Here is a 19,815-nt window from a genome sequence, read left to right on the forward strand (position 1 = left end):
CGAGTGACAAAGCCAACATGTACTGAGTGTGCGTTGAGTGCCAGCGTGTGTGACTTCATTTCTTCCCACCACAGTGTGCGAGGAAGATGTTGTTATCACCACTTTACAGATGGGAGATGAAGGCTTGGAGAGGTGATGCTGCTTACTCTTAACCATTTCATATTTTCCAATGCAAATGCTCTGTGATTCCATGGTCGGTGGAAATGTTGGTTTCTGAATTAAATTTAGACAGAGGCTTTGTGAAGCAACAGGAGAGAAAACGAAATCATAAAGAGGTTGGCAGTGGCGTGTTGGAAAGTGTTTGCAGTAACAACCAGCTCTGGGACAGACCCTAAATAAATACTGTACTGTGTCCAAGTTCAAGTTATCTTCATGAAGTCGACCAGCTTGCAAACTTCCAGCTAATTTAACAACCAGCTCTCCTGGGACTTACGGTAACAAAATTTGGGGTGAAAAACATCAGTTAAGAGAAAGGTTTAGAGGACCCTGAATGAACTAGAAGACAGGATGGGAACAGCAGGGTACGTACAAGAGGGATGGGAAATGAGGATATGTGGCAATAATGGAGAAGTGGGGGCTGGGGATTTAGCTCAGCGGCACAGCACCTGCCTGGCAAGCGAAAGGTTGTGAGTTTGATTCCCAGTACCGGAAAAAAAAAAAAAAAAAAAAAGGGGGAGAAAGGGACAGATTGGAGACCACTGAGGTGAGGTGGAGGTCTCACTAGAAGTTTTCAGGAGGCATGGGAAGCCCAAGTTGCTTTGTTGTCCCATGGCCCCCAAAGTTTAGGGTATGGGAGGCCCTGGGGTTTATTTCTGTACTGAAGGACTAGCAAAGAATTTTCAGCCTGTTTTACAACTTCCATGAGAAGAGAAGCTGGGGAAAGTGCAAAAGGAAGTCATATTTGTAGGAGGAGGCACTGTGTACCCATCAAGCCTGAAGGACACTGGGAGGCTGCACATGGAGCACGGACAATGAGGTCAGTTCAGAAACTCAGTGACAGGAAGAACAGTCAGCATCAGATATTTTAAGGAAGGTTCTATGAGCAGCAAGGATGCTGGGGGTCCCTTTTGTAAGTGAGCAGTGCCTAGCATGTGTGTGTTACAATTGGGATTCAGTATTACCCCTAAAGAGGCTCACTGTGTTGAAGGCTTTGTTGTCAATGGGTTTCGTTTTTTGGTACCAGGAATCGAACTCAGGACCTTATGCTAGCCAGGCAGGTGCTTGTGCTGCTGCTGAGCTATACCTCCGGCCCTCAATGGGCTTTTGAGGAAGTGACTGGATCATCAGGCCTCTCATGTAATCAAGTGCACTAATGCACTGATGAGATGATAACTTGATGGAATTGTTGAAAGGCAGTGGAAACAGGAGGTGGACTCTAGTTGAAGAAAGAGGCTCAAGAGGGCATGAACTTGGGGACTGTACCATGTCCCTGCACCTTTCACTCACAGCTCTTTCTCACTGCTTCCTGACCACCACGGGACGAGCAGCTCTCCGCTCCACACTCTTCTGCTCTGAAATTTCTGCCCCAACACAGGCCTAAAGCAACAGAGCCTCTGACCACAAACTAAAACCTCTGTAACCACAAACCAAAATAAACCTTTCCTTACTTAAATTGTTTTTCTCAGGTATCTCATCTCAGTGAGAGCACCGACTAACATAGTGTGATAGGGGTTGATATTGCCCAACTTTTTAAAATGTATATTGAAAAGCAACTATACTTCCACTTCATGGTAACAAATGAAAACAAAACACACAGGTTACAAGAGTATCAAAATATGCAATAGAAATAAATCTCACCACAAAATTGATAAGGCCTATATGCAGAAAACTAGGAAACATTACAGAGATATCAGAAATTTCAAGAAACATTTTAAGGTGAAACACTTGAAGATAACAATTTTCTATGAAAATCCAAAAGACTTAAAATCATTAAAACAGTTTTGCAAAGGAAGAAAAAACTGTGGAAGGCTAACACGACATAAATAATAAGATAAATGAAATATTGTAAATGTATATTAATTCTGGAAATAGTGTCATATTTTCTATCTTAACAGAAGTCCCTGCTTAGGGTGAGGCCAGCAACAGTGATCCCTGGTCAGGGTTAAGAAAAGTAGAAGAGAAAAAGGATTGAGTCACTGAGAAAAGGAAACATTTGATTTCTGGAGAACACATTGGAAAAGCTGCTCTGAAGTCTAACCATAAAAAGCAAGCACTCTGCCACTGAGCTACAGCCCCAACTAAATTTTTTTATTAATATTGCCGAATTGTCCTTCTAAATATCATATGCATTTTCCTTTTCTCTATAGTTAACAGTTTATGACATTAATTTTTTTAAATGTGCTAATTTGGTAGGTAATTTCCTTGTTTTATTTTGATATTCTTTTGATATTTGATATCCTTTAATAGATTTATTAGTTACTGCTCTCCTGTGAATTTTGTATTCATATGCTTTGCCAGCTTCCGCTGGGTCATTGGTCTTTTCCATGTGGATTGCTAGGAACTCCTTGCATATTGAAGAGATTACTCCTTTGTATACCATGTATTGCAAACATTTCTCTTTCTGTTTCTTGTTTATCATTTTTTCCCCATAAGGGGTTATTTGTTTTGGTGGGACTTTTTTCTGCATGCAAATTTCAGAGTTTTTCTAATATTTCAATAATAAGCCTTATCTTTAGTGGTTTCTCAATTTCACATCATATTTAGAATGGCTTTTCCTTTTTTAAAAAAATTTACCCATGCTTTTCTTCTAGGGTTGTTGTTGTTGTTATGGAATTTTTTTGAGAATTTGAGCCATTGCAATTCCTTTGTTTACAAGAAATAAAGATTTAAGTGACTTTTGTCAAAAGGCTTTGCATTTTTCACAGTATGCTTTTTTGAAGAACATGACAAAGTATTAAAAGACATTGTTTCATTACTACTTAAGAGGTCAGCTTTATCCTAAAATAATGTTGATGTATCATGCATTTCTGCGTTTACCATTGTTCAGTAGAATATTTCTGTCTTTATACCACTCTATGACATTTAATTATTATAATGTAATGAAACATGTAAACATTTGATAGATATATTTCCCCTCATTATTGCTTTTACTTAAGGATTGTTTTTATGACTCTTCTTCCATGTTTGCTTTTTGCAATTAACTTCAGAATAATTTTGTCAAGTTTTTTTTAAATCTTACATTCTGACTGGCATAACTTTGATTCTGTATATTAATTTTAGGAGATAACTTTTAATAACTTTGTAATAAAGTCCATGTTTTCAGTTCCTAGAAAAAAAAGTAACATGTATATCACTGTATTAAAGCCTCTTTGAACAAAATAATGTTGTGTGTATTAGTCACTTTCTTGTCCCTGAGATACAATGCCCAGCACTCTCAACTTAAAGGAGAAGATGTTTATTTTGGCTCACAGCTTTCAGAAGATTCAGTCCACAGTGATGTGACCCAAAGCAGAAGTGGCATAGTAAAAGGGTGTGAAGGAGAAAAGTTGCTCAACCCACGGCAACTGTTAAGGAAAAGGAGAAAAGGAGCCAGACACAAGAATACACCCTTCAAGGCTATGCTCCAGTAATCTGTCTTCAACCAAGTCTACCTTTTAACAGGAAGTCAGGTATGAACTCATCAAAAGACTAATCCACTGATGAGTATAGCATCCCCATGATCCAATCACCTGCCTAGCACATGAGACTTTGGGGGACATTTTACATATAAACCACAACATTCCACCTGTGGCCCCCAAAAGATTCACGTTCATTTCATTATGCAAAAGGCCTGTAGTCCATCTCTAAGAGATACAAAAGTCTTAATGATCCTGGAGCTGCTGAGAAGTCCACATTATAAGTCTCTAAAATTCAAGCTGGACATGGTAGCATATGGCTGTAATCCCAGCACTTGGAGGCTGAGGCAGGAGGATTGTTGCGAGTTCGAGACCAGCCTAGGCTACAAAGTGAGTTCAAGGCCAGGCTGAACTGCATAGTGAGACCCTGTCTCAAAAAGACAAAAAAAAAGTCTCCTGGCCTCTCCCTCTTCCATAGCTGTCCACTACACTTTCAGTTTCACCCTCACAACTTCACACACTGCTCTTTCAAGGGCACACTGCCTGGCCTCCCAGGCTTCTTCTGAAATCTGGGTGAAAAGCTCCATGACCCTATAACTCTTACAGTCTGCATGCCTGAAAAAGCAGCACCGTGTGATTGGTGCCAAGGTCTTCCACCAGCTCAAGCAGTAGCTGGGCCCCCTTGGACCATAGGTGCAGCATCCTCTCAGTTCCTAGATGGTTGAACTCTGGGAAGTACTTCACTAGATGGCCTTGAATGAACAAGGTTCCCTGATGTTCTGTTCTTTTTTTTTTTTTTTTTTCTTTTTTGGTATCAGGAATCAAACTCAGGACCTTGAGCTTGCCAGGCAGGTGCTTGTGCCTGCTGAGTTATATCTCTATCCCTGTTCTGTTCTTAAAGCAAATCCTTTCAAAGAAATTTACTTTTTTAAGCCTCTAAATCTACAAAGGGTAGACTCTGGCCAATTCCTGAGGTGCTTTCAAGTCACCTTTCCTACTGTGCTGATGCAAAATACTTGGCTTCTTTTTAATGCTAATCTTTTCAGCAACCATACTCTCCTTTGTCCCAGCTTTGTAGGCACTTCCTTTCTGTCAAAGCTGGAAACTTTTTACATCATTTAGTTATGCCCTGTATTCCTGATTTTTACTGTAGATCTGGCTAAAAGCAGCCAGCATATCCATGCCACAGCCTGAAGATTGGGCTGCCTTGAAATTCATCCACCAGTTCAATTATTCCACCACCCTTAATCTCAATCTCCTACAAAGTCTCAGGACATGGGTAAAAGGTAGACAAACTTTTCATCAGAGTGTAACACACATGACCTCCAGGCCAATTTCCAATAGTCCTATTTGCCAACTGAAATCTCCTGAGCCTGGTCTTTACCACCTGAATTCCCATCAGCACTCTGGTCTTTTGAGCTGCAACCAGAATCACCCAACAATCTCTGTTTACAGCATTCTAGGGCTTCTCTAGCCCACATCTCTAAATCTTTTCAAACTCCTCTTGAACAGTTGTCCTCCCCCATACCTCTCGGAAGCCTTTGAACCACATAGTCAGGTATAGTCACAGGAAAGGCTCCACTGCTTGTATCAAAATCTGTTGGCTTTCCCCATCACTGGGACATAGTACTCAGTTCACAAAACTTGAAGGTGGAGAGGTTTATTTTGGCTCACAGTTTTAGTAGGTTCAGTCTGTACTCAACTGGCTCCAAGGCAGAAATGGCAGGCTGACAAGGGCATAGTGGGCAACTGCTCAGGCCATGGTAGCCACAAGTAAAGAGGAGCATGGGACAATAATATGCTATTCTAAGTCATGCTACCATGGCCCACGTCTAAGAAGCCCCCCCCTCCCAACAAGTCAGCTATGAATTCACCTGATGTCTTAGTTACTTTCCTTGTTGTTGGGACAAAATACCCAGCACCTGCAAGTTAAAAGAGTAGAGGTTTCATTTTGGCTCATGTTTCAGACAATGGTCAGCTGCTCCCAAGGAAAAACATCATGGCAGAGGAGTATGGGGGAGGACAGCTGTTAAAGACATAGCAGGCAGGAAGCAGAGAGTGGCAGGAGGAGCCAGGAATGGAGAAATCACTTTTCAGGTCATACCCACAGTGACCCACCCCTTCTGACCAGGCCACACTTCCTGACAGAAAGTCACCTATAATCTAATCACCTTCCAAAAGCTCCACATATGATTACATGAGGCTTTGTGGGACATTTCAGATCTAAATCACAACACCTGCAGACTAATCCAGTGATGGGCATAGTGTCCCTATGATGTAATCACCTTCCAAACACATAAGACTTTTGAGGGGTATTTTACATCTGAACCATACATAACATTACATGGTGTCGATCTTTGACTGAGAGCTTGAGGGCAATCTTTCCTATAACTGTGTATTGCTTTTTAAATTTATTTTAACACAAACTAACCCATTCTATCAGTTATTTTCAAGGACATATCATGTTAGACAATGAAGAAAAAATGAACCAAATACATAATCCTTCCCCTGCCACCTTCTTATCAGATGATCATTTCTAATAGGGGAGATAGTTACTAAAAAGTTCAGAATAGTGTAGTGACTGCCATAACATGGGAAAGAGAATGTTATGGAATACAGGATCATAGAATTTGGAAAAGAGCTTATATATTAAGGTTTTCTTGGGGATTTGGTGACATGACAGGCCTACTAGCTTTGGAAATGAGTGTTGGACAATAGCAGTATTGTCCATTCATGTATCTACTAGCATCTTCTTGTTATTCAAAATGATGGTTTTAATTAAAATACTTTATCTTATTATTATAAATGTATTCATTAAATTGTATTTTATATAAACAAGTTTTCAATCATGTTAACTGATTTTAATATGATACAAATACTTTCTCCACCAGCTTTATTAATTTTCATGGTACAGAAGCTCAAAAATGTTACAGTTAAATCTGTAACTTCCTGTATAATTTCTCCTATTGTTTCAATCTTGCAAAAGCTACCATCTCTATAAAGATCTAGTAAATGGGGTCCCATTTTGTCCAACACATTTCACCAGTCACATGGAATTTCTGAATAGCATCCAAAAATGATGAGAAGTGAAAAGTAGTTTTCCATTTTTCATGAGTAAAAGTTAAAATAGAACAGATCAAAGTATATTGTCCCCAATCGTTGATGAGCAATGATTTTCCATATCCACTAACATTGATTAAGAGAAAATGTGTTTTACAGCAAAGTAAAAATAATCTTTTTTGAAAGAACTTATTTATGATCATGGTACTAGAACAATGGAATAAACTCCACAATAAGATGAGGGCATTCAATCCCATAAGTCTTCCCAAGGAAACAGAAATCCTTTTGTACATGATCTTGTATAATTGTGCACAATCTAGAGCTTTTCTGTGGAGAATCTTTCATCAAGTAAAGGAAAAGGATAGGACTATTGGCAACCAGGCCTGGGCATGGGTGTATGGGCCAAACATAAGAGATCTGGAAAAGATTGTCTATTCTATCCTTTTTTGACAGGTGAGGTGCTGACTCAGCTGAGTTTCATGATATCATCTCAGTATTATGTGATAGTAGTAATCAAAGTACAAACCACTTTCTTAAAAATAATAATGTTAGTCACAGTTGTGTGATCTTGTGATGTGTATTAATTCATTTTGGGTCTTGGACAAATGGGCTGTGAACACTTCTCTCAAATTCCAACATAGTTGTGAAATTACATTTAAGAACTAAAACTATGGAGAATATAATTTTTTAAAGGTTTAGAAATGCTATGCTGTTAGAAAGTTAGATAAAAATAGTTTGGCACATTCCCAAATTCTCAAATTAACCAAACTTTTTTCCATATTCAGCACAGAAGTCAATGGTCAAAATCTGGTAGTTAGTGACTTTGAAAACAGACATAAAAATGCCTATTTTACATTTTGAAAAGTCTTTGATTGACTATGAGAGCCATGGTAAAAGGAGATTAGAAATTTTTTCAGCTGCAGAAGATTTTCAATGAGTTCCCTAAGGATGTGGGTGGATATCTTTGATTTTCAGGTTGAGCCAATTAGAAAGAAGAAAATGTAGTGTCAGGCATTAAAACTTCATTTTTATTATCCAGCACTTATGCCATTCATTTCCTCTCTGAGTTGAAAGCATAGTTCATAATGTCTTGGTTTATGTGGGCAATGACACCATTAAAGGGCTGGAGCTACAAATATTAGAGGAAGGCTAGCTATCTGGTCCCTAGACCAGGCTTCAAAAAAACCCCTTGTATTACTAGGATTACCAGGCTTGAAGTCCAGGAATTTAACTTTATCAGATTTACTCAGATTTGGAGTAACTGACTCACTAACAGATTCTCAGTTCTCTAAGATCAGAGTTGAATTATTATAGACAAGTGATACATGGATCTGCTTTTCCTTCCTCGCCAAATCCTATGAAATCACCAAAACAAAAATCACATTTTAAAGAATAAATCTCTAACAGTGTGAGGAACATAGTGGACATCTCCATCAATGAGTTGGCAATTTGGAAATATTCCCAAAAGAGAGAATGCAACCAGGATTATGTCTATAAGGAAAAAAAGTACAGAAATTGTAGAAAAAAATTGTTAATAGTTTAAAACACGTAGGAGGACCGGTTTCAGGAGGGTTCCACACTCAGAGCCAATGCAAGGCACTAGTTCATTATTTTATTTCATTTCTTTTCATTTCATTTGAGATGAGGTCTTGCTAACGCTATCCTTGAACTTACAACCCTCCCACCTCAGCCTTCCAATAGTTCTAATTCACTCTTTTACTCAACAAATATTTGTTAAGCACCTTTCATGTTCCAGGTACTATTCTAGGCTTGGTAGGCATATCAGTGAACAAATCAAGATTCTTGGGCTTTTGGAGCTTGTTTTCTAGTGGGATGAGATAAAAAATAAAAGATAAACTTAAAAAGAAGACATTTCAGTATGCCAGAAAAAGATGAGTCTATAGAAAATGAACAAGTACATCAGAACAAGGGAGACCATCAGTGGATGCTGCATAAGACGGTCATGGTAGGTCTTGATGAGGAGAGAGAAGGGTTAAAGCACGCAGCATTCTGGGGGAGGAGCACTCTAAGCAGAAAGGACAGTGTGTTTGATGGCACCAGAGTGGGAGAGAACATGGCTGCCATGTTAGAAGGACTTCAGGAAGACCAGGATGGGCACAGGAGAGTAAGTTGGGTGAGTAGATGGAGATGATGAGTTTGATAGGTCATGGGGGTCAGACTGGATAGACCTTGTATGGACTTGGTGCTTACTGTCAGTGAAATGGGGCAGTGGCAGGGATATGGATATGCAGGAAGGGAAAGAAAGTACAGGGTTTTGAACAAAGAGTGATGTGACCTAACATATAAATAGGAAAGGACTGGACATTGGGTGTATTTTGAGAATTGACTTGGTGGCAATAAATAGACACATGAGATCAGTGCTCCTGGTAAAAGAGGAAGGTAATTCTGATCAAGTCGTAAGCTAAGCCAGCAAAATGATGAAAGTGGTCAGTTCTGGGTCTCTTGTTGTCGTGGTGTTGTTGTTGTTGTTGGAGGTACAAGGAACAGAATTTCTTGACACATTGAGTGGAGGATTCTGAAAGAAAAAGGCACGAGTGACCCATCTCTGGCCTGGTCAACTATTTGGATGGGGTTGCCCTCATTTGAAATAGACTCCCCCATAGGTCCCTATGAGTATGTCTCCAAGTTCATATAAGGTTTGGTGGGGTTTGGGAGAGGGGAAGGTGGTCAAAAATTCTATTTGGTATTGTGTTGAGTTTGAGATGCTCATTAGACATCCAAGTGGAGATGTCAGCAGGAATGTATCAAGAATCTGGTGTTCAGAAAAGTGATCTAGCAAGAGATCTGTATTTGCAAACTGTTGTTATAATATTTGTCTGGATAAGGTAACTACATGGGAGAGTACAGAGAAGGAAGAGGAAAATCACATCAATTTATTAAAGGATAAAAAAATAGATAACCAAAAAAGGTGTGTTAATCCTTGAACACTCATTCCTGATTAAAGATAATGTTCTTAGCAGGATAGAAAGACAAAGAAACCCTATTTAAGAGGCAAAACTGAAAGAAGACCTCAATATATAATGAAAGATATCCTGTCATGAGATGAAAAGCTTTCTGCTTTTTTCCTTTTCTCCCTCAAATTAGAAAGCAATTCAGACACATAGAACAAGTGAAGCAGCACAGTGATGAATGAAGCAAAAGTTCACCCTCAACCCACTATGCAGTAACAAATGTTAACAGCCTGGCATTGACCCTTTGACATCTTTTTCACTGGTCATTCAATATTACAAGCATTTGTGCACACCACAGATATAGAGGTTCGTTTCTATGTGCTTTGCTTTGACAAAATAGATTCATACCACACATTAACGGTATATCAAACGTATGCCTACAAATACAAGGGTAGATATAAATTCAATGCCAGTTTGTTCTCCTTATACACTATATGTCATATCATATATACACACATGCCCACTTCATATAGGTTTATGATATATACATAGTATGTATATATGTACTAATATACATGCATAGAATATCATTGTGCTAGTTTGAAAGAAATTTAGAAAGCGTTCTTCTACTCTTCTTTTAGCATCTACCCTAATCTCATCGCCCCATAGCAAAGTTGGCATAGCTCCTGTTAACAACACCTTGTAGTGCGTTCCATGTGTTTTCCCAAACTCATGTCATCATAAATAAACAGGAGTTTGTATACAAATATATACACTTATACGTACACACATTGATCATATATGCTGGCTTATCACTGAGAACCAAAATACATGCAATTCTCTGCATTCTGCCTTTCTCACTCAGCACCCCCTGGAATCCCTTCTCATTCACAGAATAGTTCCCATTCATTCTTGACAGTAGCTGCACAGCAGTTCATGATGTAGATTCACAATTTATTCAGCCACCTCTTCATGGATGTGTATTCACTTTGTTTCTAATTTTTGCCAGTATAATTTTACATGTAACCTTCCCTACTGGTTTTATTTCTGTTGGCTACATTTCCTGGAATGTAATCATTGGGTCAGAGACCATGTGGATTCTTTATTTTAACAGATGTTCCTACACTATTTTTTCCTCAAAAGGCAATAGTAACTCACATTTTCATGAGGAATCCATGTATAATAAATAATATTTTTTAATTATTACTAGCCTGATGGATGTAGAGTAATAGCTCATTATTATTTTAAGTCACAATTCTCTGGATGCTGGATAACTTTTAATATGTTTGTTAGCCATTTGGATCTGGCTGTGAATTATCTGTTTATTGCTTTTGCCCCTTTTAAAGGTTGGAATAGTTTTGTCTTTTGTCTTTTGTCTATCAATTTGCAAAAATTTATTGTCTATAAGAAATATTTACCCTTCATGTGTTATCTACATTGCACATATTTTTCTCAATGTGTTTTTTTACTTAACTTAGTTTTGGTATCTTTTGCCATTTAAAAGTTTTACATTATGATATAGTCAAATGTGTCTATCTTTCCTACTTCATAGTTTTCTGGTTTTACTTAACAAGATGTTTGCTGACCCTTATATCTGCATATAGTCACCTACATGTTTTTGTAAGACTTACTGTTTACATTTAAACTTTTAATCCATTTGGAATTTATTTTTGGATTTGTTGTGAAGTCTGTGTTGAGACACAGGTTCATTTTGTTCTAAATGAATAGCCAGTTATGCCAGCACTTTTTATTAAATAAACCATTCTTCCCCACAGAATTGAAATACTACCTTTGTCACATATTAAATTATGATGTATACTGAGATCTATTTTTGGATTCATTCTTCTGTTTCACTGATTTTTCTACTCTTATGCCAATACCATGTTGATGGTATTATAGTGATTTTTACCACAGTAGCTTTCAGTTGAAGGCAAGTCTCTCATTATTTATCTTCTACATACTTTTCTTTGCTACTCAAGCATTTCTATTTTCATGTAAATTTTAAAATAATTTTATCTGACTCAGCCCTCAAAAAGAGAACTACTAGTTTAACAAATGGAAGTTTGCTATAGCTATCCATTTAAGGATGTAATTATTATTTTTAAATCTCCAAACAGTAGTTATTTATCTTTAAAATACCATTTATCACATCTTAAAGATAATAACTTGCCAATATGATTAAATGCCTAGTTATTATTCTAATTCCCCAAATTATCTCACAATTATTTCATTTTTGTGCTAAACTCAGGATCTAAATATGGCCATAAATTGCAGTTGGTAGTGATAGATAGTAATAGATGTTTAAAGCTTCTTCAATCCACAGACCCCCCAAGTATCACGTTTTCCAGCACTTTACTGCAGAAAACAGATTGTTCACTTGCATTTCCTTACACTGAATTTTGATAATTGCACCTTTGTGGTGTCATTTAATGTTTTCCTCTGTCTCCTGTAGTTCTCATCTGTTGGTGGTTTAATCTAGAGGTTTGATCAAATTCAGGCTCAATTTCTGGCAAATATTCATTACATTTGGTGGCAAAGAAGGTCTGATTGTCTCTTGTTATTGTTTAGCACTATTCTCTCCATTTATTTGTTAGTGCTCACAGAATAGTGATATATACATATATATTGCCGGGTGTAAATTCAGGGCCTCTTGAATGCTAAATAGGCAGTCTACCAGCAAGCTACCCCCAGGCCACAGTGGTGGTACTTTGAACCCACCATCCCTTCTTTGTTAACTGGAGGAGCTTCAGAAATCTCTCCCACAAAGGTGCAGTGGCACCTGGAAGTTCAATTGATATCAGGAAACAAGACAAAGGATGGATTTCAGGTGAGCAGATTTTCTTCTACAGGTAACCATTATGTTTTATTGTGTGTCTTTCATCATGAAATAGTGGATATGAGCATACTGAATGCATTTTCAATCTATTATAGCTATTACCTTCATGTTTCCATGGCCTGCGGGAACCTCATCAGATTGACTATTGAGTCAGTTGGACACACCCTAGGAGTCCTTAGGCTGAACCAGAGAAAAAGCTCAGATGCTTACTTAGGACAGGTGCATTTCCTGCCCTAGATCCCTCAAGGCTGCAAAATGCAGCTGTCTACTAGGGGAAATGGTATTAGGACCACCATCTGTGCACTTGGTATTACTGGCTTAGTCACTGTGTCTGAGAGTTTTCAGTGGACAGAGTAGAAAATAGCATTTGTTTATAAGATTGGATGTAATGAGATTGTACTAACAGTTCCAATTTAACTACAGGATTTTTACTTAACTCATTGATCTCCTTTCTCCCATACTGAAAACTTGTGGTCATTAAAGATCCCAGCAGAATTCCTCACTTACTCCACTTTGTATACATTACAGTCTCCAAAATGGTCATCGTGCTCTCTCTAACACATACTATTTCTGATAGCAACTTAAGATATTTTTTTTGCATGCCCCCCCAGAGGACATATCCCAATAGGGATAAGCCAGCAAATTACTGTGCTTTCAAATCACTTTAAATAGGTTCTCTCTTTGTGGCTGTGCCACCAGCCTGATTCCGTTTTGGTTGTGATCATTTGATTTATTTTTGCTGTCCATTTTTAGGGATTTATTTTTAAAAATTTAACTTTGTGATAAAATTATGTTGTCATCCCTTCATCTCTCATTATGGGATAATAAATGGAATTTTCTTTCTTTGTATATTTAGGGAAGAATTGGTTCTTAATTTATAAAAAAAAAAGTCAGCATTCATTTCCTTAAATAGATAGCATTCATTATATCTCAAGAATTAATATACATTTGTGTGCATATACATAACACACATATGGGTGCACACATATATATGATTTTATGGTTTAAAATGAAGTATAGAAGCAAAGTATATTGAGGGAAGTACAGCTTTTGTCTCTTAGTTCTCCCATAAGAAATCATACAAAATGCTACTGTAGTTAGCTAACTTTGTTTTAAAGTATAAGTAGATACAGCTATATACACATATACTATATATATATGTCCCATTTCTTAGCTAAGTGTCAGAAAACTGTATACATTTCTCTTCATCTTGTTAACTCATTTGCCAAAGTGTCCCAAGACCACTCAATCTCCCTATTTCTTTATTTTTAGGCTCTCCATCCAGTGGTACTACTACCCCATCCAGCTTCCTATCAGCTTTGCTCTGGCCAGCCTGTCCTTAGGTGGCCTGCAAGAGGACAGTTCAATGTATCACACAGCCTTCCCTTCCAGACTATTGACAGCAGCTGCCAAGTGAGAAGTTTTATTTTTTAAATTAACTCTTCGCACCCAAAGACAAGGTATGTGAAAATGAAAGGACATTAGTCGTATTGAAAAAGTAATTTCATCCAGTCCCAATCCAAATTCTAAAAGGATTTTTTAAAGAATTTAATAAGATGGTTAGACAATATGACAGAAAACTAGACTGAAGTGGTCAAGAAAATTTTAAAATAAATGAAGGAAGAATTTTCTTACTGGCCATTGGCAAGCCTGGAGTATGGATTTACTTTACTAACACATTAGAAGTCTACTCACCATGATGAGGCAGTGGAGCCCAGATTTGACTTCCTTCCTAAATAACTATATTCCCAGACAAAATAAATCAAGTAATAGTTTTCAGTCATTGGACAACAGGCAGCATAGAGAAGCCACACAAAGACAGTGAACCCTAGCTCTGCCATAGCTCATGGCCTCAGCTGCAGTCTACTGAAGGCCTGTGCAAGTGCTGTGTCTCTGTTCTGAGCATAGAGAGCAGACTCTCAGAAAGGCAAGACAGCAAGAATGTGTGGGACAGGGCCAGAGAGTAAAAGCCATGCCAAGAGGCTTTGAGGATCTGCGGAGGGTTTCCCTGGAGTCCTTAGCTTAGTCCTGGTCCGTTCTTACATTTGTGCTTAGTCAGCTTGGGCTACTGTAACGAAATACCACAGAGTGAGTAGCTTAAAACAAACACTTATTTTCACAAGTCTGGAGGTTGAATGTCTGACACCTGGGTTTCTGATGGGTTGGTGGTGGTCTTCCTGGTTATGTCCTCACATAGTCAGAGAGAGAGAGAGAGAGAGAGAGAGAGAGAGAGAGAGAGAGAGAGAGAAAGAGAGAGAAAGAGAGAAAGAGAGAAAGAGAGAGAGAGAGAAAGAGGGAGAGAGATGATGTCTTCTCTTTTTGTACAGTAATTAATCCCATCATGAGGACCTTACTTTCATGACCTAATTTCACCCTAATCACCTTCCAAAGGCCCTGCCTTTGAATACCATCAAAGGTTAGGCCTTCCTTTTATGAACTTTGGAGAATACACATTCACTCTACAGCAATTTGTATGAGAAAACTCCATGAGGCGAGGGTAAGACGACCATAACAGATCAAGCTGAACACTCCCCAGAACTAGCCTTTGGCTAAAGGCTGTTCTTCACCTAACTAAGCATAGAGGCAAACTTTGAAAGAATCAAATTCATTTCAAGTAATTTAACTGTGTCTGAGAACAAAGCCCAAAAATGTTTAAAAGAATAAAAAAAAATCCAGCATTAAACCCACAAAATTCGCGCCATCTTTCCAGCCTCAGTCGGACGGGCGCGGAGACGCTTCTGGAAGGATCGCCGCGATGGCCGCGCAGGGAGAGCCGCAGGTCCAGTTCAAGCTCGTGCTGGTGGGCGACGGCGGCACCAGCAAGACCACGTTCGTGAAGCGCCACTTGACGGGCGAGTTCGAGAAGAAGTACGTGGCCACGCTGGGCGTGGAGGTGCACTCGCTCGTGTTCCACACCAACCGGGGCCCCATCAAGTTCAACGTGTGGGACATGGCCGGCCAGGAGAAGTTCGGCGGGCTGCGCGACGGCTACTACATCCAGGCTCAGCGTGCTATTATCATGTTTGACGTGACATCCAGAGTTACCTACAAGAACGTGCCTAACTGGCATAGAGATCTGGTGCGAGCGTGTGAGAACATCCCCACTGTGTTGTGTGGCAACAAAGTGGACATTAAGGACAGGAAAGTGAAGGCAAAATCGGTTGTCTTTCACCGAAAGAAGAATCTGCAGTACTACGATATTTCTGCCAAAAGTAACTACAACTTTGAGAAGCCCTTCGTCTGGCTCGCCAGAAAGCTCATCCGAGACCCGAACTTGGAGTTCGTCGCCATGCCCGCTCTTGCCCCACCGGAAGTCGTCGTGGACCCAGCCTTGACAGCGCAGTATGAGCACGACTTAGAGGTTGCTCAGACCACTGGTCTCCCGGATGAGGATGACGACCTGTGAGGACGTCAAGCTGGGCGGGCGTCAGAAGTCTAGTTTTATAGGCAACTGTCCTGTGATGTCAGCGGTGCCGCGTGTGTGCCACTTTGTTATCTAGCTAAGCAGACGTGTGCTTCATCTTTGGGATGCTGAAGGAGATGAATGGGTTTCGGAGTGAATGTGGCAGTTAAACCTTCATTTTTTGGACCTGCATATTTAGCTGTTTGGAACACAGTTGTTTTCCTTCTTGAGTTTCAAATATAAGACTGCTACAGTCACATCACAATATTCAGTGGTGAAATCTTGTTACTGTCATTCCCATTCCTTTTCGTTTAGAATCAGAATAAAGTTGTATTTCAAATATCACAAAATAAATAAATAAATAAACCCACAAAATTCCAAGTATCTGGCATTCAAGCAAAGTTTATGAGGTACAGAAGTGATGTCAAGAATGTGGATTAAAGAGGTAAAGGAGATGGATCTTTTAAAAAAAAATTTATTCATACATGTTTGTAGTTCATGTCATTTACAATCGTCTGGAGGAATGGTTACATGTACGTATCACACAGCATGTTTATTTCTTTTTTTAATTTTTTTTTTTGTTAAAATAGGAAAGTAGGCCAAAGGAAAAAACATAAGGGGTGAGGAAGAGGGGAAGGGGAAATAAGTGGAATAAGAATACATCATGTACAGAAACCTAATCACCTCAATCAATACAAACATTATACGCTATAACATGAGCTAAGATTAATATCAGCATGAATGAAAGGTGGGATAGGGGAATTGGAGGAGGGGAGAGGGAGCAGGAGGGAAGATGTGGTAGACTGACAACTGGTGGTCAACTTGTAACATCCAGGTGAACTGAACCAGCATGGTGCTGGGTGTGGGAGACCTGAGGATTGTTGTTGGCAGTATAAGAGGCAGAACTGAAGAAGAAGAGAAGCTATTGGGAGGTGTTGGTTTTCTTGGAGGACCATGTCATGTTGTCTTTCCTGATATGAATGCAGCTATTTTTTTTTTTTTTTTTTGGTTTTTCTCCGGTACCAGGAACCGAACTCATGACCTTGCGCTTGCCAGCCAGGCGCTTTTGCCGCTGAGCTAAATCCGCAGCCCCGAATGCAGCTATTTTAAACACCGCAGGTACTCAAGACCTTGTTGCTGCTGAGAATGGCTATGGTTCACTTTGGGGGAGGCCCGGTCCTTACTTTGAGTATTGCTTCCTGGCTCCAGAGGGGAAGATGGTGCACTGTTCAGTGTCCTGGAGAAGTTGTCATGCTAGCTTTCCTGATATAGACTCAGCTGTTCTCATCAACGCAGGAGCTAGGGACCTCGTTGTCACTGAGGATGGCTGTAGTACATTTCAACGGAGCTCTAGTTCTTACTTTGAGCATTGCTTCCCTGCTCCAGTGCAGATCTCTCAACCTGCTGACGCAGATCCTTCATCCTGTTGACACAGACTTTCTAGCTTCCACCCCTGACCTGTAGGCCTTCCTTGAGCACACATCCTTGAAACATGCCTGCATGAGACATTGTTATGGGCTCTTGGCCTCCAATTGGACTCATGGGAGGCATTGTTATGGGCTCTAGGTCTTCAGCTGGATTCATGCGGGATATTGCCATGGGATTCAGGCCTCAGCTAGATTCTTTGGGTCTTCAGTGTGTGGACAGATTTCCTATACTTTCTTTATATATGACTGAGTGAATATTATAAAATAATCCTATAAGTTGTGTGTCCTATATTGTATTTTAAAAAAAGAAACAAGGTGTGGTATGTACATGTAACCACTCCCCAACATGACTATAAACTATATGAACTGAAAACAGGTACTAATAAACTAAAAAATAAGTTTAAAAGAGCACTGATTCTGATAGAAACCCACTGACATGAGGACCTGTGTGGGAGGCTGCGAGTCCTCTACTGGAGAAGTTCCAGCACACAGCTGGAGCAAAAACACCAGAGGACAGGTGTACTGAGAAGTGTAAGAATGATTTCACTTTATTTGTGTCACCCTTTCCCCAAGACAGCACAGCTCAGTGCAGAGAGGGCCTCTCAGCCTGAAGAATGAATGCATAGTGAGCAGATGCCTTGCTTCCTCCGCCATATACGATGCCATGTAAGAGATCCCCTTCTTTCTTGCACCACTGAGAATCCTGTAGAGATTGGCACAGCTGAGTCTGTAGAAGAGGGTGAGCAGAAAAAGAGGCAAAGGCTCACATTAACCAGGGCTCAGAACCCAACAAAGGGCCATGAATCGTATTTGCCTCTGCTTTGCACTGTAAACTCCATCAGAAAGGTCTCCTGTCAGGAGCTCATGATGCTTCACTTAAGGGTCCACTCAGGTAACCCACAGGCACCCCAAATGTTCCACGTACCTCTCCTCTCCCACTCTGGGGCTGGCCCCCCATGCACACCCTCTGGATGGCAAGTGTGAACTTCTGTAGATGGCTTGTGAACACATCCAGACAGCCAATCCAACTCTGCAAGATTGGACCAGGCACTCACACTAGAGAATTTCAAGGAACCACTACTGAGAAAACAAAAGGAACCTCTCCCCGCAAAAGAAGTAACAATAGGTGCACAGCATTCATAGAAAAGGTCTGAGACAGGCTCAGAATCCCTAGGTGCACTGAACTGTGAAGATATTTTTCTCTAATGTTAGCAAGACTGAAGGAGGAAGCTACTTCAAATGCAAAAACAACAGTGAAAGCCTTTAAAGAACATGAAAAACCAAGGAAACATAACCCTGCTAAAGGAGCGTAATAATATTCTAATAACTGACCCAGAAAATTGGAGACCTACGAAGTGCTTGATGAGGAATTAAAAATCATTGTTTTTAAAAGTTTAGCAAGCTATAAAATAAAATAGAGAACTGAGAGACGTAACTCAGTGGTAATGCACTTGCCTATCATGTATAAAGCCCTGGGTTTAAGCTCCAATACCACAAAAAGAAGGTAAGAACAGAGAATCACAATTCAACAAAATACATAAAGCAATGTATGAACAAAACAAAAAGGGCAAGAAAGAAACAGGATTCAAAACAAACAAACAAACACAAGCCTACGAATTATACAGTTGAAAAATGCAATGAATGGAATGAAAAAAATGCAATAAGCAATGTCAACAGCAGACTTGATAAGGATAAAGGAATATGCGAACCTGAAGACATGTTATTTAAAATTTTCCAGTTAGAGAAAAGCAAAATATGATGACAACAACCAAAAGAATGAAAAGGAATGAGTAAGCCCACAGGAGTTATGGGATATCATTAAGAGAATTAATTTACAGATTATGGGAATTCTGGAAGGGGATCAGCGTTGAACAGAAATGTATCTAAAGAAGGGATAACTGAAAACTTTCCCAGTCTGAAGAGAGATACAATCATCGAGGTAAAGGACATTCAAAGGTTGGCCAAACAGGTTCAACCTAAAGAAGTTTTCATCGAGACACCATATAATCAAACTGACAAAAACGAAAGATGAAATGAATTTTAAAAGCAGCATGAGTAAAGAGACAAGTCACATAGAAGAGAAAGCGTCCACCTTAAAAATTGTCAGTGGATTTCGCAGTCAAAGCCTCATTGCTCAAGCAAGAGTAGTACACAACATTCAACGTGCTAAATGAAAAAAAAAAAAACCCTGCCAACTAAGAGTACTTTACTCAGTAAAAGTATCCCTCAGAAAGGAAAAGGGACAAGGCTCTCCCAGACAAATAAAAGCTGAGGGAGTTTATCACCACTAGACCTGTCCAACAAGAAATGCTAAAGACAGTTTTTTCAAACTGAGATGAAAGGATGATAATTAGTAACGTGAAAGCACACATGAAAGGTTAAGACTCACTGGTAAAGGTAAATATGTGGTCAAACTAAAATACGCTGGAACTCTAACCATAGCCGGGGTAAAGCCCTTGTCATTCACTGTAAAATGAAAAGACAAAACTGTTAAAAAAAAAAAACAATGGTAGTTACAATAACTTTCTAATGGACAAACAATGAAAAATGTAAATTGTGACATCAAAAATAGAAAATGTGTGTGTGGAAAAAAAGTATAGAGTTTTGTTTGTGATTACAATTA

General features: G+C 39.3%; 1 protein-coding gene across 1 annotated transcript; it reads left to right on the top strand.

The window, feature by feature from the left end:
- The first annotated feature begins 15,059 nt into the window (after positions 1-15,059).
- On the top strand, positions 15,060-16,030 carry LOC102025790 (GTP-binding nuclear protein Ran-like). Its single transcript, XM_005402460.2, has one exon. The coding sequence runs from the start codon at positions 15,118-15,120 to the stop codon at positions 15,766-15,768; it is 651 nt and encodes a 216-aa protein (XP_005402517.1). The 5' UTR covers positions 15,060-15,117; the 3' UTR covers positions 15,769-16,030.
- Positions 16,031-19,815: the final 3,785 nt, after the last annotated feature.

This window comes from Chinchilla lanigera, unplaced genomic scaffold (assembly GCF_000276665.1).
Source record: "Chinchilla lanigera isolate Chin_1 unplaced genomic scaffold, ChiLan1.0 scaffold00079, whole genome shotgun sequence".
Lineage (NCBI taxonomy): Eukaryota > Metazoa > Chordata > Mammalia > Rodentia > Chinchillidae > Chinchilla > Chinchilla lanigera.

What these genes read in the sequence shown, in the direction of transcription:
- LOC102025790 (XM_005402460.2), top strand. Translation starts at nt 15,118, where the DNA reads ATGGCCGCGCAGGGAGAGCCGCAGGTCCAGTTCAAGCTCGTGCTGGTG.